Source organism: Takifugu flavidus, chromosome 11, assembly GCF_003711565.1.
Source record: "Takifugu flavidus isolate HTHZ2018 chromosome 11, ASM371156v2, whole genome shotgun sequence".
Lineage (NCBI taxonomy): Eukaryota > Metazoa > Chordata > Actinopteri > Tetraodontiformes > Tetraodontidae > Takifugu > Takifugu flavidus.
Window position 1 is genome coordinate 10,970,761 of NC_079530.1, and position 19,976 is coordinate 10,990,736.

A 19,976-nucleotide genomic window follows, 5' to 3' on the forward strand; every position below is an offset into this window, starting at 1 on the left:
CCTCCTCCCTCCTCCCTCCTCAGCCTCCTCTCGCCGCCGTCTGCGCCCATCAACAGTCCTGTACACCAGCGATCTGGATCCGTGCTGCCCCCCGTTCTGGAGCCGCCAGTCTGAGGCTGCGTTGCCCCGTGGCTTCATTACTCCTCTTTTTTGCCATTTTAATTGAAGGAAGTCATTTTTCCTTTTGTTGCCATGATTTTGTAGTTAAAGCTTTTATTTTGGAAGTTGCTTCTGTCCTGCGGATGCTCCCAGGTGCTCCCACCTCAGATGGCGGCCATGTTGCTTCTGGCCCACGCAGAGCGCCATTGGTGACAGCCTCCAGGGTTCACACTACCCCCCCCCCCACCCCCCCCCCCAGACACGGGTCACACAAACAACCAGGTGAAGTTATTCTGGGAGGTGGAACCCGCCACAAAAGACGAGGCTCAGGTGAGGCAACCTCGATTTTCAACCATCCGTAAAAACACGAGTGCATCTGAAACGGGAGAAGGGTGGGGGGGGGGGGTTAGGGTTAGGGGGGGGCAGTGGCAGCACCTGTCCTTACCTGTGCAACCTGTCCTCCAGAAGCTTCACGTACTTGGTGGCGTTCTCCTTCAGACGGCTTTCTGTAGAGAGACACAGCTTATAACTGGACTTTTATTAGCCTGGTAGCTAAGCAACCAATCCCAAGCTGTTAATGAGACCGTGCTAATGTTCTGGAGCCTTAAATGTTTCTGCAGCTTTTTCTCCACTCAACAAAGAGCCTGAAAAACTGCTGCAGGTAAATCTAAAAGGGGCTAAAGAGGACAAAGAAGCAACATCCCCACCGCGTGCTCGCCCAGTTAGATGGCGAGTGCACGGAGCTCCCTGTGCCCTTTTCCCTTCGGTGATTGGCGCCTGAGGAGGGCAGGAGGGGGGCAGGAGGGGGGCAGGAGGGGGGCAGGAGGGGGGCAAAGTGAGCCACGTTAATGAGCTCATGTATGAAACATGAGGATGTGCCCCCTGCAGCCGCAGAGCTCTGAACACGCTGATGCTCGTACGTGATAGCAAATCATCCCGTATATGTGCAGACAGTGTGGGGGCGTGCACACACACGCACACACACGCACACACACGCACACACACACACACACACACACCACAGCTTCTCTAGCCCTAACCATCAGGACTGAATGGATAACCCTGACCTAAACCCAAGCCTTAACCCTCAAACAGTCCAAGACGTCCTCACATCCCAAACTATGGGGTAGCTACGAGAATGCGTATTCTGTTGCTCAACGTGTGGCAGACAGGGGGCGCCCTCAGGGAAACGACTGAACGGGCTGGATCAGAGTGAGGGCCCACTCCAGACCTGAGATCTGTTAAGACACCATTAAACTGGCTCTAAAGGACGACCAAGACGTGCAATCAGACGTGAGGCTGACAAAAGGAGGCTTCCTGATAATCCAACACCAGCATTACGCATGTTACCAAAGCATGAAATAATAAGGTGCAAAGGCAGCTGTGATGAATGTGTTCAAGCTAACGCTAACGCTAACCTAACCATGCAGGTAACCCAGCCTGCATCAGCAAAAAGCCGTCTAGCAGAGGGGGAGCAGGCGGATATCGCAGACAGACACTCAATAACTGCTTTAAGGCATCACGGAGCAGAAAAGGCTGCACAGCCGGCAGCGGCCCGGCACAGCCGACTGGGGGGCGACGGCTACGGCAGCTCAACACAAAGGTTTCACTAAGGAAACGGCTGAAGAACAAAAGGTAGAGGACGTGTAACAGAGCGCTGCACTCTGCTGTAGCTGCTGGTTTCCTCTTCCTCTTTGTTAGCATCATGCTAATATCCTGCCGAAGGGTTAGGGTCAGGGTTAGAACTTCAGTGAAGGCTCGAGTGGAGAGCTGCAAATGTCCCCACAAAGATCCAGATTGTTATTCAAGTTTTCAGTCTGATCTATACAGTAAATGACTTCCAGGATCCTAAAGCCAGTCACATAAACAAGGTGACGGTTAGTCTGGTGGACTCGGCCGATTTAACGGCACCGCTCTGGTAATATCCTTTTGTTTTAGCTCCAATTCTGTCAATTCTGACACAATAATACTCAAACTCAAAACAGAAGGAGTGAATATCACCAGAACTATAGACAAGCAGGCCGAGATCCTTCAGGATCCACTTCACTCCGACAACCCTAAATCATCCAGTCCTTCAGGACCAGAGCTGTCGTACGTCCCATCAGGTTCTCCACCCTGGAAGTGGCAGTCATGAATAAATCATATCTGTCCTGCTCTTTACCATCAGCGTGTCAATAAGAGCCTATCGCTTTATCCCAAAAGAAAGAATGGCCGTATTCTGATGTGCAGACCGACACAAAGAAGAAGAAGAAAATGTCCTGTGTTATTTTAAGAGATGAGAAACATTAGATAAACATTAGAGAGAGCGAAGGAAAGCCAAACATTAATGAAACGTGTATCTATGGCGACACAAGCTCAGTGGCAGCTGCACGCTAACAATAGTGCTACATGAACGTTAGCGGAGGGCTTCGGCAACTCAAGAGGACCCCACGCTGACACTGCCTCCTCATTTGAAAGGCCTCACTCCCGGGGGGTCGTTTCCTCGTGTTATTCAGCACTTGAATTATTTATTGGTGAATTTAGGAATTTAGTCCCACTTCAGATCCCCCTTGGGGACAGAATTATACTCTCAGCAGGGAATCAGACATACAGCTGGAATGGTTTTGGTATTTATTAGAAATAGCACCAATAGCAATTACCAACATGCCCCCCCCCCCCCCACACACACACACACACAGAATTCAGCTTAACAAGCTGAATTTGGGTGTCCATGCATGCAGATGTTGTCACATGGATCTGGTAAATAACCTGTTGCCATGATAAATAGGCTGTTTAGCCGAGGAGGCACATGTTGTTTTTGTTCCAGAATGACATTAGCATCATTAGCATATGCTAAAATCCACAAGAATGGCCATCTTGATGTTTAAGTAGCCTGTAATTTTTAGTCCCCTCCAGATAAAGAAATGGTAATGTGCTGTTTATGGACTATCCGTTTCCAGCTAGTGGTGCCAGCCCCTCATTACCAAAGAGGATGACAGTTTAATGAGCCCCTCGCCTGGTTTCAGGGACAGGCTGTGAAACTGCTGCCATGATGTGAGTGGCCACCGGAGTGTTTGAGCGAGCCCCAGAAACCGTCATTACCGTCCGTCTCTTCCATATTCTACGACGTGCTGCTGCTCTGGGAGCTGCTTCCATTGGTGCTAGCAACAACACAGCAGACAGGTGAGTGACGCTCACAGGTGAGGAGCCCGGGCTATTTATGGTGCCTGGACCAGTTTGTTGACACATGTCAACATAACATAACTCGTTTGCTCATTACAATTATTTACAATTGGAAACACACACACATACAGATATATGTGTGTGTGTGTGTGTTGTGTGTGTGTGTGTGTGTTTGTTTCATAAAACCTTAAACCAACGCAGCAACAATGAAAGGGTGCCCCCTAGTGACGACCCGGGTGCACTAGCGCCCCCTAGTGACGACCCGGGTGCACTAGCGCCCCCTAGTGACGACCCGGGTGCACTAGCGCCCCCTAGTGACGACCCGGGTGCACTCGACTTTAGGGCAACAGTAATGATGCTGTGCCACGGGCTATTATGACCTATACGAGACCGTTGGGAGAATGTAGACTTGACGGGAGCTTCCCCGACACCACGGTCGAGGGTCATCTCCCCAATGCTGCCCCCCCCCCCCATGTTCCCGTCTCAGCCTCTCAGGAACCAAAGTGACCTTTCTGAGAAATCTCCCTTTGACTGATGTTCAAGCAAGAGCAGCAGCACAGCAGGAGGTGATCTATTTACCCCTTCTCGCCCCCCCCCCCCCCCCCCCCCCCGCCCCCCCACCTATGGAACCTCCTCTCAGTGTGCTCAGATCTCCAGTGAGTGGAGAGCGCTCGAGCTCAGATACATCATCTCTGCCCTCCGAGGTAATTGGCTACTTCACACAATCTGCAGCTCATTTCACACACACACACACACACACACACACACACACACACACACACACACACACGCACACACACACACGCACGCACACGCACACACACCATCACCCTCCTCTTATCAACTGCCAATCCCGCTGGTATCTCATTTGAAGCCAATTCCCTGCTGACAGTAGATCACTTCTTTTTCATTTGGCAGTCTCATCGTCCACCGCCGCCCCCCCAGCGCGAGGCGACATCAGGAGGGGCTCCTCTTTCAGAGAGCTTCCTGTTTAATGTTTGACTTGATATTTAAACGCTCCCTTCAGATTCTGGTGGGGGTGGCGATCGAGCTCTGCAGTGGTCTCCTTCAGTTGTTTAAAGCTTCAGAAAAGATTCGTTCTGTTGAAATCTTCAACACGACGTCAGCAACAATATGTGTGTGTGCGGTTACACAGCAGGAGTGAAACACACATAACAGCCAGCCAACGTTATCACAACCCTGGCGGTTGCCTGGTAACCACCCTCTTGTTGCCAGGGCCATGAGGCTCAATGCAGGTGTGTTGTGGACAGGTATGGAGCGTGCTGAGCTGTGGTGGAAGGGTTATGCTCACCGTGCTGCGCCTCCTGGTGCTCCAGCTCCTCTCTCAGCTGCTGCCGTTGCTCCTTCATCTGCTCCAGCTCCTGGCTGCTCCCTGAGCTGAGGCTCTGCAGCCTGGTGGCCAGAGCCTCCAGCCGCTCCCGCTCCTGGTGCACCCCCTTCATCTCAGCCTTCAGCTCCTTGGCGCTGCTGAAGTCATTACCTGCGCCGGGTTCACCGAGAGCCCAGAGATTTTCACCGATTCGCGTCTAGTAACGGCGTGATTACGTGACGGGGAGGGCGGGGTTACCTGAAATGGCCGCCAGTTTGGCCTCCTGCAGCGCCAAAAGCTGCGTTTCTGTCTCGCTGACTTTCCTTCTGAGGCTGCTGCCCAGCCTCTGACTCATGACCACCTGGGGGGGGATAAGGAGGAAGAGAGGCAGGGCGGGGGCAATTAGCCGACAAATCCTGGACACGCGCGTCCCAAAGGATGCACAACTCATTTCCAAGTCTGACACTCGTCCTTACAAGAGCATGAATTCATTTGCATCGTGTCCCACGTGGCGGCGGCGACGCGTAACCTTTAGAAGGACGGAGCGCGTCGGCCTTCGTGTGCGGAGACGTTAGGAATCTAAGATACCTTCAGAATGTCAGCGAAGAAATGCCCTGAATGTCACAGACGCTGGGGAAGCAGCAGCTCAGCGTGCGCAGGAGGGGCCCCCACGGCCCCCGCCTGGCCCCCATGGCCCCCGCCTGGCCCCCACGGCCCCCGCCTGGCCCCCATGGCCCCCGCCTGGCCCCCACGGCCCCCACGGCCCCCGCCTGGCCCCCGCCTGGCCCCTGCCTGGCCCCCACGGCCCCCCTGCCCTTTAAACTTCTGCTCCTTTGAATGGATCCGATCCCCAGATATGCTCCCTTCCCCAGAGGAACGCCGGTGTTTCACACACCCGGAGACGTGCAGACACACGTGCAGCGGTGGGAAAGGCTGGTCAGATATCAGATATCACCTCTGGGGAGTTACGCATGCCAAGCTGGGGCTCCTGCTACTCTCCCATCTCTGACTCCCACTGGAAACGATACTGGGAGGTTTGGCAGGTGCTTGTGGAGTTAATGGAGATGTAAGAATTTGGTAGAGGAGGAGCGAGCCTTGAACCTCTTATTGCAGGAGGTGCATCTAACCAGGAGAGGAGCAGCAGCCTGTGAAGCAACAGCCCAACTCTGGCTCTGTCATTCTGCTGCTTCTTCTCTCTTTTCTGCAGCTGTAGTTTCCTAGAGCCTCTAAAGTGCTGCTGACTTACTTTAGCAGTAGCTTCCTTGATGGACAGATTCAGCGCCTGCTCCTGCTCCTGGAGGCTGCAAAAGACGTGAAGAAGGTTGGTTAGAGCACCGCTGGAGGCCCAGGTTTTCCCTCCTTCAGGAGGGGTCGCATCATCACATGAACCCTAAACAACCATTCATTCATTATTGTAGAAAGAAATGAATTTAAAAGAAGCATAAACGATGCCGCTCAGGTGGTCCTCCATCATTCATGATGTCTCTTCCAGGTTATTCCTGCTGCTCTCTCAGGGATGCAGCCAGACCCACAAGGGCAGTGGGGGGGGGGGGGGGCACTCTGAGATGGGCATCAAATGTTCAGCTGCAATTGGAACCAGAGGCACATTGAACTGGCAGCAAGGCTGAGCAAACCCCAGTGACACAGGGTGACACCACCCAGGAGACGGGGTAAAGGGCTCCAGCACAGGATCTGGGCTGGGATGATCTGGGCTGAGATGATCTGGGCTGAGATGATCTGGGCTGGGATGATCTGGGCTGGGATGATCTGGGCTGAGATGATCTGGGCTGGGATGATCTGGGCTGGGATGATCTGGGCTGGATGATCTGGGCTGGGATGATCTGGGCTGAGATGATCTGGGATCGGAGTTTTGGGCAGGTTTGGAGACGCCTCAAACACTTGGTTGATGTTTGAGGCGGAGACCTGGTGACACCTCACTCATCTAATAATAAGACAACGTGCAACAGAAAATGGGGACTGCTCGTTGGCAACGGTGCGGTTTGTTGTTTTCTAGCGCCACCAGCCGGAGGTGACGTGAACTGCAGGAAGAGGGAGTATAGCTGCGTTTGCATAGATTTTTATCCTTCCTAGATTAACCAAAGAATAACAAAATGAACAATTCTCCATCATCTGAACACGAAGGACATCAGCTATCAGACTGTTTATAATAATAAGCGTGATCATGTCTCCAGGAGTTCTGAAGTCTTTCATATACATACTTAAAATTCTTTTAATAATTAATTCTATATATTTCTTTAATGTTTTAGAACAGTGCATCCTCCCTAGTTGTAAAAACGAGTTCTGCTGAAGCTTTTTAGACCAAACAGTTGCTGTGGTTTGTGATCCGTGACAGTTTCCTCTTTGTTGCAGACCGTCTAGAAACATCTGGAGAGCCCTCTTGCTTCGAGCACATCTGGAACATTTCACAGACCCATTACTCGTTTTGCAGATGAGAAATAATCCCGTCTGCACACGTGGGGACTTTAACATGACCCGACTGAGTGTTGAGGTGCTGCCGACCTGAGCATGGCGACCGGAGGGGAGACGGAGATCTGCCTGCGGCTCTCACAGCTGACCAGGTCCTGCAGGCTCTGGCTCAGGCCGCGCAGCTGGGCCGTGGTGCAGCTCCGCCGGACGCAGCTCTCCAGCTCCTCGGCTTCCGCCTGGTGCTCCTCCTGCTGGATCTGCTGCTGCAGACACCGGCTGCGCTCCGTCAGCTCCGCCAACCTGCGCTGCAGCTGGGCGATATCCTCCTGCAGAGGGCACTGTTGCTTATTTACCCTTCCCCCAGACGCGTGCCGAGCCACACGGCCACCAATGATTAGCCCCGTTACCTCGACCAGCCTTCTTTCCCGAACCAGCTTGTCTCTTCGTTGCAGCGGGCCTGGTGACGCGTCCCTCTGCTCCGCCACGTCCAGAACATCCCTTCAGAAGCAGAAACACACATTTCATGTTTTCTGGTGCATTTACCTCACTGAGACTCACTGATGCATCAATTCTAGAAAGTTCTAGGGCACTTTTAAAAGAATGAGACCTAAAACAGATGACTTCATTTTGCTGTCCTTTCTGTTGGAGCCGTTTTAGACTTCATGTGCTTTAAAATGAGCATTTACCAGTTTCACGAAGACGATAAATTGGATTTCAAAATGCACTTAAGAGCTTATCTACAACAGCTGGCTTGTAATCTCCAAATGAGCAGTGTTGTGGCTTTAAGTGTTACAGCTAATTACAAGATCATTCTGATACATCACAATTTCCAATTGTCTAAGTAGACAGCCCATAAAATTAGATCCAAAACTAAATTGATAGAAAATAAGACTGGCTTTATTTGAGCGTTGCAATCATTAATTCGAGATTTTTTTCACATTAAACATGCGACTATCATAATAATAATAATTTTAAAGACTGTTTTATTGTAATTTTCGATTTTAAACACCAAAGACGTTTGGACTGACCTGCAATGACCCCAGTCTGGCCTCTGGAGGACGCTGTGCACCGCATGTCTGAGCCTCTGCAGGAATAGAGCCACGCTGGGCTGCGTGGAGGGCAAACCCAGGCTTAGACCCCCCCGCTCCCCCCTCAGCTCCTCCAGCTTTTTCCCAAAACGCTCAGCTATCACACACACACACACACACACACAACACACACACACACACACACACACACACACAGATTAACACGATAGAAATGCTAAAAAAGTATCATTCTGTTTATACCCCGATCCAAAATGGAATTACATGAGATTTTAGAGAATCCCATGAGGAAAACGGATAATTTCCAGAAACCATTAAGGAAATGTAATTAACTGACCTTGATTAAAAAGAATCTGCAGAAAATGTTCTGATGTATTGTGTTTAGGGCAAACTAGATTATTGTGCTCTTAACAAAGACACGGTGACCAGGAGAAGGGTAGAAAAGAATCCGGGATGTATAGGCTCGTCCAGTTTCTTCTGGAAAATTCAACTGTACTGTTTTTCTTTCCCTCAGAAGGTTATCAGGGTGGACACGGGGGGAATGTGTGTTTACCGCTGCTCTCCCTGGTCAAACATTGCCCAGTTTTAGGTTTCACTGGGTCAACAGATGTGGCATGACACGCAGCCAACCTGAGGGCTCCTAATTCAGCGGTAAAACTGAGCCTCCTGTGCTCGTAGAGCTGAAGGTGAACGGAGCCTGGGGCTACAACAGGCCATGTGAGTGGTGGGGGCTGTTCACCTGCGTCGTAGTCATCGTCCAGGATGGCCTTCTGCTGGAGCCTCTGCAGCTTCAACATCATGGACTCGATCTGGGGGGAAGGCAGGTGACACGTTAGCATCTCAAAGGACAGCAGAAGAAAAGACGGGGGGGGGGGGGGTTGTGTTCTGAATGCTCACGGCTAATTGAAACTGCTCTGCTAATAAGAGTGAAATCATTTGCTTCCATTGTTTCGTATCCGTCTCTGGTCCTTACTCTAAGTCGTGGTGCCCACCTTGGTGTAGGTGCGGTTGTTCTGCAGACAGTCCTGCAGCACCCCCTCGTACTTCTTCACCAGGTTGTCCCAGCCCTGGTCCGAGGTCGGCGTTGCACTTTCGTAGCCAGAGGTGACAGATGAGGCGGAGGCGTTATCTGAGTCCACAGAGAACGAGGAGATGATCTCTATGTCCACGGCGTCGCAGTCGGGCGGGTCAGGTGGGTCCCCCCTCCTGTCCCAGGGACACCTCAGCCAGAACCTCCTGCAGGATGGCAAGTCCTCGCTGTCTGTGGGGTCCCCTGAGCTGGCAGAGGGAAGGAGCTGGACTGGACCCTTTGACTTTGGTGAATTAGGTCCTTTTTTATGGATTAGTGGTTCTGGGTCCTGGGACGGTGGTGTCTCTGCAGTCTGGGAGGAGTTGAGAGACTGCTGGATGAAACTGAAGCTGGAGCTAAAGGTCTCCTTCGCTGAGCACCGGACGGCACTGGCTGGGCTCACTTTGACCTCATTCATTGGAGCTGGGTCCCGGCCGACCCAGCGGCCACAGGGAGGAAGGGGAACGGAGTCTGACCAGCAAAGACTCGGCGAGCCGCTCATGAGCCCGTCCGGCTCCTGCTGAGTCATGCCGGATAGTTTAGCAGCAGCAGCTTTCACCTCACCGACGCCAACGTCAGTTCTGGATTTGCTCCTCACTGTCCTGCCTGCATCGTGCTCCTCTTCCTCCTGGTCAGGAGCAGCGGTGTGCAGCTGGGCCGCCTCCGCTCTGGTGGAGCCCAGCCTTCTGTGGAGCCTCCTGCGAGCGGAGCTGCCAGCTGCCCCTGACACTCGGCCACCTGTCGATGCAGAGATTAGCCATTAAGCTAGACAGCTTGCTCGGTGGGGAGATAAAGGACCAACTTAGGGAAGCTTAAGTGTGCCATCATGGAGGAAAGGCTCCTGTTAAATGTGCTGGTTACGCAAACCCATAACCAGGGATCCAGGGAGGAGTTCCGAGGAGGCAAATATCAACACGAACTACTGATCTCAACACTGGCCGCCACCATCACTAACTGCATGAAAAACAACTGGAGCAGCCCTGCGATACTTCCCAGAGTTCTGCTGCAGCTGTCCAGAAATTCCAAAGGCACGCCGTCATCGCAGGCCCGGACACACCCCTGGGCGGAAGAGGGCGACTCTCGGCGTTGCATTAGAGGTTTGAACTATCAATGTCCCCAATATCAGCAGGCTGAGCCCAGATCAAGTCTGATGTCTGAACATTAAAACACCGCTCCCTCACGCACCACGATGGGAGGAGCCCTGAGATCGGGGCTCCAAACATCTGGACAAACACTGAATGTGGTCAACTGACTGAGTCACTGAGAAAAGACAGGAAACTGTGACAGGAAGTGTGCAGTTGATGTCAGTAAGGTCGGCAGGCTGAAACCAGAGCGGACACACCGAGCGGAGGGGAAGGAACCGGCCAGCAAGGTTCCTGAAAGAGGCATTGAGGCTGAGAGTGGGGCACCTGCTGCAGCTCCACGTGATTAACGTGCACATCGTGTCGGCTCAGAGCTGGGCGTGATGGGGGCATCAACAGCCCCTTTGTGGACAGCTGTGCTGCTCGCTCTCATTTTTGCATGCTCAATTTTGTCTTCCCACTCAAGCGTGCAGCCCGTGTTGGAGACAGTGAGAGCATTGATGCTGGAGGACCAGGGAGCCACCAGCACCTCATCCTCACATTTTTAGACAGCGGCTCAGTCAAACTGCCACAAGGTCGAGCCTCCTCGTGACCTCTGGTGATGATGTCACGCCCCAACCCTCCTGCGCCCCCCATGTTGGCGCCCCCCATGTTGGCTCCTGTTACGTTCTGCTCCATTAGTGGAGCTTCACAGACGTGGCCACTGTTCCACAACCCATTTCAGAAACCCAACACCCGCTGGGTCCCCGTCTGTGGCGGCCGAAGACCTGATACAGCAGAGAGCTCGAGGGAGAGCCCAGGGGAGGTGCTACCGTCAGGAAATGCCTGCAGGCCCGTTGTGCACGTGAGTGTGTGTGTATCTGGGGGCAGGACGTCTCATTTAGCTGTTCAGTAGTCTCACTGGCTGCTTCCTGTCAGGCCTTTGTACTAAACTAGTTCTCCAGGAATTCCCGCAGGACTGAAGTGAAAACTGAGTTCCCCACTGAAGCTTGTTGCCGCTGCCACAAAAGCTGGGAGAAGCTCGTCTGGAGCGTTTCCTTCATTTACCTTTGGAGATGAAAGAGGCCACCCTAACCCTAACCTAGCCTAACCTAACCCCAACCTAGCCTAACCTAGCCTAACCTAACCCCAACCTAGCCTAACCTAGCCTAACCTAACCCCAACCTAGCCTAACCTAGCCTAACCTAACCCCAACCTAGCCTAACCTAACCTAGCCCTAACCTAACCTAGCCCTAATCTAACCCTAACCTAACCCTAACCTAGCCCTAACCTAAGCCTAACCTAGCCCTAACCTTGCCCTAACCTAACCCTAACCTAGCCCTAACCTAACCCTAACCTAGCCCTAACCTAACCTAACCTAACCCTAACCTAGCCCTAACCTAACCTTAACCTAACCTAACCCTAACCTAGCCCCTAACCTAACCTACCTAACCCTAACCTAACCCTAACCCTAACCTAACCCTACCCTAACCTAGCCCTAACCTAACCCTAACCTAACCCTAACCTAACCCTAACCTAACCTAACCTAGCCCTAACCTAACCTAACCTAACCTAACCTAGCCCCTAACCCTAACCTAACCTAACCTAACCTAACTAACCCTAACCCTAACCTAACCCTAACCCTAACCTAACCTAACCTAACCTACCCTAACCTAACCCTAACCCTAACCTAACCTAACCTAACCCTAACCTAACCCTAACCCTAACCTAACTAACCCTAACCTAACCTAACCCTAACCCTGAGGAACATGGAGGATCTCAAAGCAAACAGACATTTGAGGAACAGAAACATTCTCAGCACACGTCGAACAGCTTGATGAGCATCAGCAGAGAGGAGGGAAGTGAAACTGTCTGTCTGTCTGTCTGCCTGTGTCTGTCTGTCTGTCTGTCTGTCTGTCTGTCTGTCTGTCTGCCTGCCTGCCTGCACAACAGCGAGACACTAAGGAGTAACCAGATGCCCAGTGACAGTCTTCATAGTACTGAGTTTAGCTCTAACCCTAACCTAACCCTAACCTAACCTTATCCCTAACCTAACCTTAGCCTAACCTTAACCCCTAGCCCTAACCTAACCTTAACCTAACCTAACCCTAGCCCTAACCAAACCCTAGCCCCTAACCCTAACGTAACCCTAACCCTAACCTAACCTTAACTTAACCCTAGCCCTAACCTTATCCCTAACCTAACCTTAGCCTAACCTTAACCCCTAACCCTAACCTAACCCTAGCCCTAACCTAACCCTAACCTTAACCTAACCCTCGCCCTAACCTTATCCCTAACCTAACCTTAGCCTAACCTTAACCCCTAACCCTAACCTAACCCTAGCCCTAACCTAACCTTAACCTAACCCTAGCCCTAACCTAACCCTAACCTTAACCTAACCCTAACCTAACCCTAACCTAACCTTAACCTAACCTAACCTAACCTAACCTAACCCTAGCCCTAGCCCTAACCTAACCTTAACTTAACCCTAACCCTAACCTAACCTAACCTTAACCTAACCCTAGCCCTAACCTAACCTTAACCTTAACCTAACCTAACCATCCGTGTGTCCACGCCGCCAGCTGGAGGAGGAAGAGCGCCTCCTCCTCTTCGGCCAGTCCGTCACACCTCCCTCGGAGCCGGGGTGGTGTTCCAGGCCCCTTGAATGATTCCATGCCCGCTGCTCTGGTTTATTTGTGATCTCACGATACCAAGTGTTACCAAGAACTAACCCAAATCCTACAAACTACAGGAAGATGTTGCCGCGAGACGCAGAAAAGAAAAACCAGAGTTTTACCTTCGGTGATTTCGCAGCGGTGACGCGCGGAGCCACGTTCGATGCCCATCAGTCCAGCAAACATCTTTAAAAGAGTCTAAGAACGTCCTGGTGGGGGGTCAAACATGGATCAGGGTCAGGAGCCAACAACCAAACCGCTCTCATTTCCGCTGTGGAAAAGTCAAGCTGCGCTTATTTTTACGCTCTTAGAAGCAAAGAAAAGAAAAAGAGCAGAGCTCCGTTTCCTTTACGCGCGTTTCCCATCAACTCCGATCCCACCGACGCCTGTTGCCCAGCTCAGAAGTGCTCTGGCCCGGTGGCGCCCGAACACTCGCCGCGGAAGCGTCCCGACGGCCCCGCGGTCTCGCCCGGGGGAAGCATCCGCTGCGCCGGGGGAAGGGACGGCGGATCCCGCTCCTCCGTTGGTCGGTGGTTGCGCTCCGGCCTGCGTCGCTGTGCGTCGTCGCGGTCGAGGAAGCTGCGTCAGGAGCTCCTACGTGTTCAGGAATTTGACTCCAGAGTTCAGCCCGCCTCGCAGGCTCAGCGGCCAGCCCCGGGAGCGCTGCGGCGGACGCACCGGCCCCTTCCCTGCGCACGGACACCGCCTCAACACGGGGTCACCGTCTGCTGCAGCAGCTGCGTGAAGCATCATCATCCTCATTAAAGACTAACAACTACACGCTTTATCTAACGTGGGGTCATCGTGCGCCATGTTACACAACCAAAACTACAATACTAGCCACTATGTTCTTTTTGGTCATTTAAAAAGTAAATTCACGTGCAGCCATTTGTGGTGCTTTTTATTCTTTCTCTCCCTGCCAGCACCCTATGAGAGAAGAACACCAGAGATCTTCTGTTGCAGCAGAGGGAGGGATGAGACCCACATCGGGCCTCAGCAGCTCATGAGGCTCGGAGCCATTTAACTGGAGCGGAGTGGGATTAATCCAGGTTTCCAGATCCCCGCTGCCGCCACTCTTAAATAATAACTCAGGTGTGTGTTTGTGTGTGTTGGTGGCAGGTTAAAGCGTCCGCCACTAGAGGTCAGGCTTTACACAGCTTTAGTTCATCGTTAGTGGAGAGAAAAGCACTAAATGTCTCCATGTTTGCCCACATCCAGCCCCAGGTAGTGTTCAGACGCAGCCAAAGGCCGACGGCGATCGACAACAGTCCACACGTGCAGATCCGTTCCTCATGATGGATCCTTCAGGTGAGGAGCTGCAGGGGGGGGGGCTCAGCTACGCACGTATGGCCCACAGAGGCAAAATAAGAAGAAAGAGGTTTAAGGAACGTTCACGGCGTGATTTATTTGGCAGGAGAACCTTTGAAGCATGCAAAGGCAGTAGAATCCTCAGCGCATCCAAATGGGTCGAATGGGTAAACCCAGATCACTGATCCCAGGTGTGCTGCACAGCCAGGTCATCGCCGTCTTGGTGGAACCTCGTGTGCCAACGTAACAGGACCTTCCAATAGCATCGCAACAGTGTTTTAGGGATGCTAGTTAATGCAATATTTCGGATCATTGGAAGCTCTAATGGGTATTTATTAACTGAAGATGGCAAACAGAAACATTCCAACAGGTGCGACATAATTAAACCTTTCAAGTTTCCAACCTCACTTGGGTGATATTAAAATACAAAACCACCCACAAGCACAATGTACTGAGAGCCTTAACAAATCTGTAAATCGTGGGTTAGCGAAGAATTCGAATGACCAACACGCACAACAACGTTGGAGCTGATGGAGATGTTTGGCCAGCTGCCGTCAGACGCCAGCGACCATCCGGACTCACACCGGCCCCTCGTCAGGGTCAATGAGCGCGCTCCGGCTGGAGAACACGTCAGCCAGCATGTGTTTGGGGATCTCGGAACCGCGCACACGCAGGGTGTAGCAGGCATCCTCCACCTTCCCGAGGCTCTGGCGGAGCACGTGCAGCTTTTTGGACACCTCGTACGGACCCGTGTTCCCGATGTAGAAGAAGCCGTCGTGGATCTGCCGCAGGAACTGACTCAGCTGGAAGGGCGTGTCGATGTCGCCGTTGCCCACGCTGCTGATGCACAGGCGCATTAGCTCCCCGGTCAGGTCGGCCACGCCCAGCAGGTAGTCTGAGGGGGTCACCTGGAAGGTCAGGGCCCCTGCTGGCCCGGCCTCAACAGAGTCCTGAAAGTCACAGAAATGAAACCAGTATTTGTGCGGACCCTTGTGAAATAATCCTGGACTGGAGCCTCATCAGATTGGGTTTCTGTGTTTTTTAAATAAATGACCAGGTGTTTGCTCAAGCTCTCACACTGACCATGGAAGGAGGCTCCTCTGGCCTCACGAACACCAGCCTGGCGTTGATCTCCTCCAGGCTGACGAGGCTGCGATGGCGGATATAATGCAGGAACGATGCCGCCTCCACAAACTCCTGGATCCCTGGTGCACAGAATAAGAGCCATGACAACAGGCTCCATGTGAGCAGGATTAAATGTCTGAGCAGCTCCACCGATGGAACGCTCCCCGCAGGCCCACTGAGACACGGCCTCCATCTTTGCTGGGGGGCTGAGGTGACCTCTACTGTTGTTTTCTGACCCTGGGTAAACAGCCATCCAATAATAGCAGGATGGAAGGCTTTGTGTCTGCACTTTACTTCAGAGCAAACGTGAACTTCAAAGGGGCTCAAACCTGCGTGAAGCTGAGCAGCAGGAGAGAAGGATGGAATCCCACCTCCCTCATCAGCCACCAACACTTCTGAGAACCAGTAAAGCAAACTGGCCCATTACCAGCTGTGGTGCAGATGACACGTGGAGAGCGCCCCCTACCTGCAGCTCCGTGCACCCAGCTGAGATCACGTGGAGAGCGCCCCCTACCCACAGCTCCGTGCACCCAGCCGAGGTCACGTGGAGTCGTAATGCAGCTACCAGACTGAGCCGTCCTGGATGACCCTTCACAGACATGTAAGCAGGACGCTTCTCCGCAGCCCTCCAGCCGTTTTTAGCCGAGTGTCGCTAACTCCTCCAGCTAACGTGCGTGCACGCCAGCTCAGCAGTCAGCCGTGCACGCCGAGCTCAGGCTGCTGCTACTAAACACAGTCTGTCATTGTGTGTTGACAGGATTCTAGAAAAATACGTTCCAAATGCATCCCAGGGGTTTTTCACGTCTCAAGACTTCATCTCCTCGCCTTCTTCACAGCAGGAGCTCCTCGTGGCTCCAGAGACGTGCACGTTCAGCTTCATCTTTTAACGATAATATGAGCACCACCATTCACCCCACCTCACTGACAATGTTGAGGTTTAGGAGGAACAGAACCCGATCTGGCAGGCACAGTTCAGTTCCTGTTTGCTGCCAGTGGGGGGCGCAAAAGGAATAACACACGCACACACGTGTGCGATTGGATATGATGGTTTAACCACGATAGCAGCTGTAAATCACTGCAGTTGGAAAAGTGGAGGTCTGATCGACCAACAGGAGCTGAAAGCTAAATGAATGCGAAGGTCCAGGAGAACGGAGCTGCAGCTGAACTCTGGGAAATGCCTCCGCTTGTGTTTGTGCTGCCTCGGAGCCTTGAGCCGGACCGAGCAAAACAGCTTATCAAAGAGGCATTCTGGCCTCTTATCAGTGGCAATTATGTTCAGATTTAGCCCACAATATCTTATAATGGTCCTTATATAAAAAGCAGACCCATTACACATGCCTGGAGACTTCAAGTCAGCCAGACTATCACAGGAGACCGTGCAGTTGGCGAGTCTTAATCTAATAATGCTGATTAAAAGAAAAAAATGGGGGGGGCGGGTATACGAAGTCCCTAATTGGTGAGAACTGCCACTGGTCACGTCGCAAAGGATGCAGTGGTGACTGTAATCTGAAAGGACTTCCCTGGATGCAGATAACAGCTCTCCCACACTGCCTGGAATGGTTCTCTTCTCCAAAAGCTCCATAGATGTTTTGGCTGTTGACAACAACTGACACTGATACTAATGAGTTTATCAGAGGGCGTGTCTCGTATCCACGCCTGCATCAAGGTCGCGCTCCCGCCGTATCAGCACGACTGCAACAGCTGACAAAACATTTGAACGTGCAGCCACTGAGGTTACGTGAAAACAGGAAAGAACGTATGAAAGTGAACGTGAAACGGAGGAAATCAGCCAACATGATACAGAAGCTGCTGTCAGGTCACCCAATATGGACACGTCTCCCAAATATACCCTCAAACGTTCCGATGGTTACATTAACGGGTCCGTCTACAGGCTCATTTGCCTTCACCACAACAGAAGCGTACCAGGAGTGAAAGCTCTGTGGAACTGATAGATGTCCTCTCCTTGCAGCTCCTTGGCTATTTGACCAATTTTCTGTCTGACAGCGTCCAGTTTGGAGTCGGCTTCATTTAGAACAGCTTCGGCATCTTGAACGCTTTAGCAAACAGAAAAATACCTGAAATTTAAGCAGGAAGTATGATGGGACGGCATGATGTAACTACAAATAAACATGTATATCACTAACTATTTAAGAACTTATATTTTAGGGCAGGGGTTCTCATTACATTAAAAAATATCAGCCTATCATTCATCCCGTCACTTGATTGACAAGCAGGGCAGCCAATCAAGTGCAAGCAACGGCGCTAAGCGCTAAGCTATTCAGCCAATTACCTCTGATTTTAAGCCATCGCTAAAGCTTCTGGTCATCAAAATGATGAGGGAGCAACAGTTAGTGCTTCCACAACGGGGCCGATATGCTGTCATAACCCAACGAGCTCTAACGGCTGCAGGGTGGCGTCAACGCTACCTGGTCACTCTGTGTAAGAGGAAAATGGTCCTCTTGCTCTCGATGGTGACGTCTCGGCTGATCTTGACCAGTCGTTCGTATTTGTCGTGTTTGGTATCGAGCTCCTGCTGGAAAACTGCATCAAGAAGAGAAAGAAAGAGTTGCCAATATTTTTCTAGAGCACTCGTCCACAAAACCATTGTAGGTTTTCACCTCTGAAAACGGACATGATGGCGGAGGATGGGCTGCCGGTTGCCTGGAGACCCTGCACAGCATGAGCATTTTTCTGCAGGTCTTCACCTGACAGGAGAGACACATTACACGGAAAAATACATCATTTTAGACCAACCTTCTCAATAAGGTCATCGAATCAAGGGCATATACTAATTAACTGCAACAACCTCTTTCTATTAACTAAAAACATCACTGTTGCATGAAGTCTTCTAAAGTGCATCGTTCTTAGGTTTGTGATAGTGGTCAGGACAACCTTTAGTTATAAATCTGGGCTCTACAATTCTCTATTTATTTGGGAGATGAGTGCACATTTTGTCTTTCTGGGTTCTCAGCATCGAATATTTCTAGAATCCCAGTAAATGTGTAAACTGCACCGTAATTACTAGAATAAGAGCTCAGTAATAACGAGGGAGCCAAACCACAGTGGACTTCAGCTATGAACGACTTTCCCAGCTGCTTTAAACTTAAATCCCGGCGGACTCACCTCGCTTCTTCATGATTCAGCGATGAATTTAGGAGAATTTCTTGGAGGGAACGAATTATTTCGGGCCTTAAGGAATTTAGACGTTTAGCTGCTGATCCTCGTGCTGCCAGTGAAACCTTCGGAAACACAAGTTTAAAATTATGATGTCACCAGACAGGGAGCGCCGTTTGCACATAAAAATAACTGTCTAACGTATGGGGGGGCAAAATTAAGCGGAATTACCCCGCATAGTTAAAAAGCGGGTGAACTGTTTCTTAACTAACAGGCGCTGTTGGGGTCCTGCGCGGGGCTTCTGCGCTGTTTACTCACGTATGAGGAACGGAAGAGAGGTGGATTGTGGGAAATGTAGTAACAACCACAACGTCGAACGCGCTTTTCTCGAAATTTGTTCAGTCTTTAAATAATCCTAGCTACACTAGATTTCCGATTGATTAAAGGTTGATTTTACATTATTTTAATGTTTGTTTGTTTTTTAAATTACTTGGTGACCATTTGCTTTTTAATGAAGCATTCTTTGCCATGCCAACGATTTGTTAGGATACATTAGTGTCAGCATCAGTACTTTAAAATTCCAAATTTGGCAATCTACCACTGGCAAATGGCATTTGTCATTAAAACTGTAAGTTTAATGTAACCTGTCTTCATCAGATTACACATAACTAACCCTCTTTAGAAAACCCCTCCTTCAGGGACTCCTGCGGACTGAGTACGTGCCATACGGCGGATGCCAATCTGAGTTTGTGATGAATACACAGCATATTCTTTGTCATCTATTCCCATTTCAGCAGTTATTTATATAGCCAGGTGTATACATGCACGCGTTATCCTCTTGATCTGAAAGTTGTTTTGTGCAAGAAACATAGAGGATTACCGAATATCGATATAATATGAATTAGTATCCTGAGACTTCACCGATATTGTCCCAAAATGCATAAAACATGAAAAACTACATGCCCTCAGAACATAACAAATGTCTATGCAACATTTTCTTTTGTTGTGAGAAAGGAATTCCATACACGCAAGCCTGGAATGAGGGCAAAACACACGCACGATGCATTTGTGTTCGCGGTTCAAACCATGGCAGAGCAGCAAGTAACGTGATCACATCCTTTGATTAAAGTGTGTATTGTTCTAGATCTGCAGTTGCTTGACAAGGGAAAAGAACACACTTAGAAAATGATGTGTGTGTGTGTGCGCGCGCGCGCGCGTGTGCTATAACTAGTAATTACCGAATTGGGCATTTTTACGTTGTTTGTTTAAGTTGTTTATTCAAAGCACGTCGTGAGTTCAAAAATAAACAATTAAGGTTGCACGCGGGTACTTCGCGCGCATGCGTTGGCGTAAAACGGCATAAAAAACGCATTTGGCACCGCTGACATTGCCTGTGCTTGCGCAACTACAGCCTTGGACAGACGACGTATTGACTTCACATTTGATCAAAAGCGGCAACTCCAAAGCCACGCTGTCCGATAACACGATGACAGTGATTAACAACGTGCACGTGTTCCCGTCTCTGCTATTTAGCGCAGTCATCGCCATGGTTTCCAGTAT

At 51.0% G+C, this 19,976-nt stretch overlaps 2 protein-coding genes and 1 long non-coding RNA gene across 7 annotated transcripts in view; 1 reads left to right on the forward strand and 2 right to left on the reverse strand.

Moving 5' to 3' along the window:
• disc1 (DISC1 scaffold protein) overlaps nt 1-13,476 on the reverse strand; it is a 23,565-nt gene extending 10,089 nt beyond the window's left edge. For 2 of the 4 annotated variants that reach the window (XR_008952550.1, XM_057046648.1), the window contains exons 1-10: nt 12,992-13,476; nt 9,057-9,871; nt 8,804-8,873; nt 8,047-8,203; nt 7,426-7,516; nt 7,112-7,344; nt 5,838-5,892; nt 4,850-4,952; nt 4,574-4,762; nt 545-605 (exon numbers count right to left, since the gene is read on the reverse strand). Coding sequence is in view for 2 of the 4 variants with exons in the window: in XM_057046648.1 (XP_056902628.1) it covers nt 545-605; nt 4,574-4,762; nt 4,850-4,952; nt 5,838-5,892; nt 7,112-7,344; nt 7,426-7,516; nt 8,047-8,203; nt 8,804-8,873; nt 9,057-9,871; nt 12,992-13,055 (1,838 nt within the window). In the remaining 2 variants the exon portion in view is untranslated. The remainder of the gene's footprint in view (nt 1-544; nt 606-4,573; nt 4,763-4,849; nt 4,953-5,837; nt 5,893-7,111; nt 7,345-7,425; nt 7,517-8,046; nt 8,204-8,803; nt 8,874-9,056; nt 9,872-12,991) is intronic. The other 2 variants (XR_008952551.1, XM_057046647.1) reach the window with 2 other exon arrangements.
• Nucleotides 13,477-13,719: 243 nt separating this feature from the next.
• LOC130533354 (uncharacterized) lies at nt 13,720-17,448 on the forward strand. Of its 2 annotated transcripts, none has more exons than XR_008952554.1 (3): nt 13,720-13,961; nt 14,088-14,177; nt 16,060-17,448. It is a non-coding gene; the product is annotated as an uncharacterized LOC130533354 (long non-coding RNA). The 2 variants fall into 2 exon arrangements; XR_008952553.1 differs by lacking the exon at nt 16,060-17,448 and adding an exon at nt 14,284-14,584.
• Nucleotides 14,490-18,541, reverse strand: tsnax (translin-associated factor X). The gene is made up of 6 exons (XM_057046655.1): nt 18,426-18,541; nt 17,921-18,007; nt 17,729-17,843; nt 17,226-17,356; nt 15,261-15,382; nt 14,490-15,127 (listed from the first exon to the last, which is right to left on the reverse strand). The coding sequence occupies exons 1-6, from the start codon at nt 18,436-18,438 to the stop codon at nt 14,756-14,758; spliced, it is 840 nt and encodes a 279-aa protein (XP_056902635.1). The 5' UTR covers nt 18,439-18,541; the 3' UTR covers nt 14,490-14,755.
• Between the last annotated feature and the right edge of the window lie 1,435 nt (nt 18,542-19,976).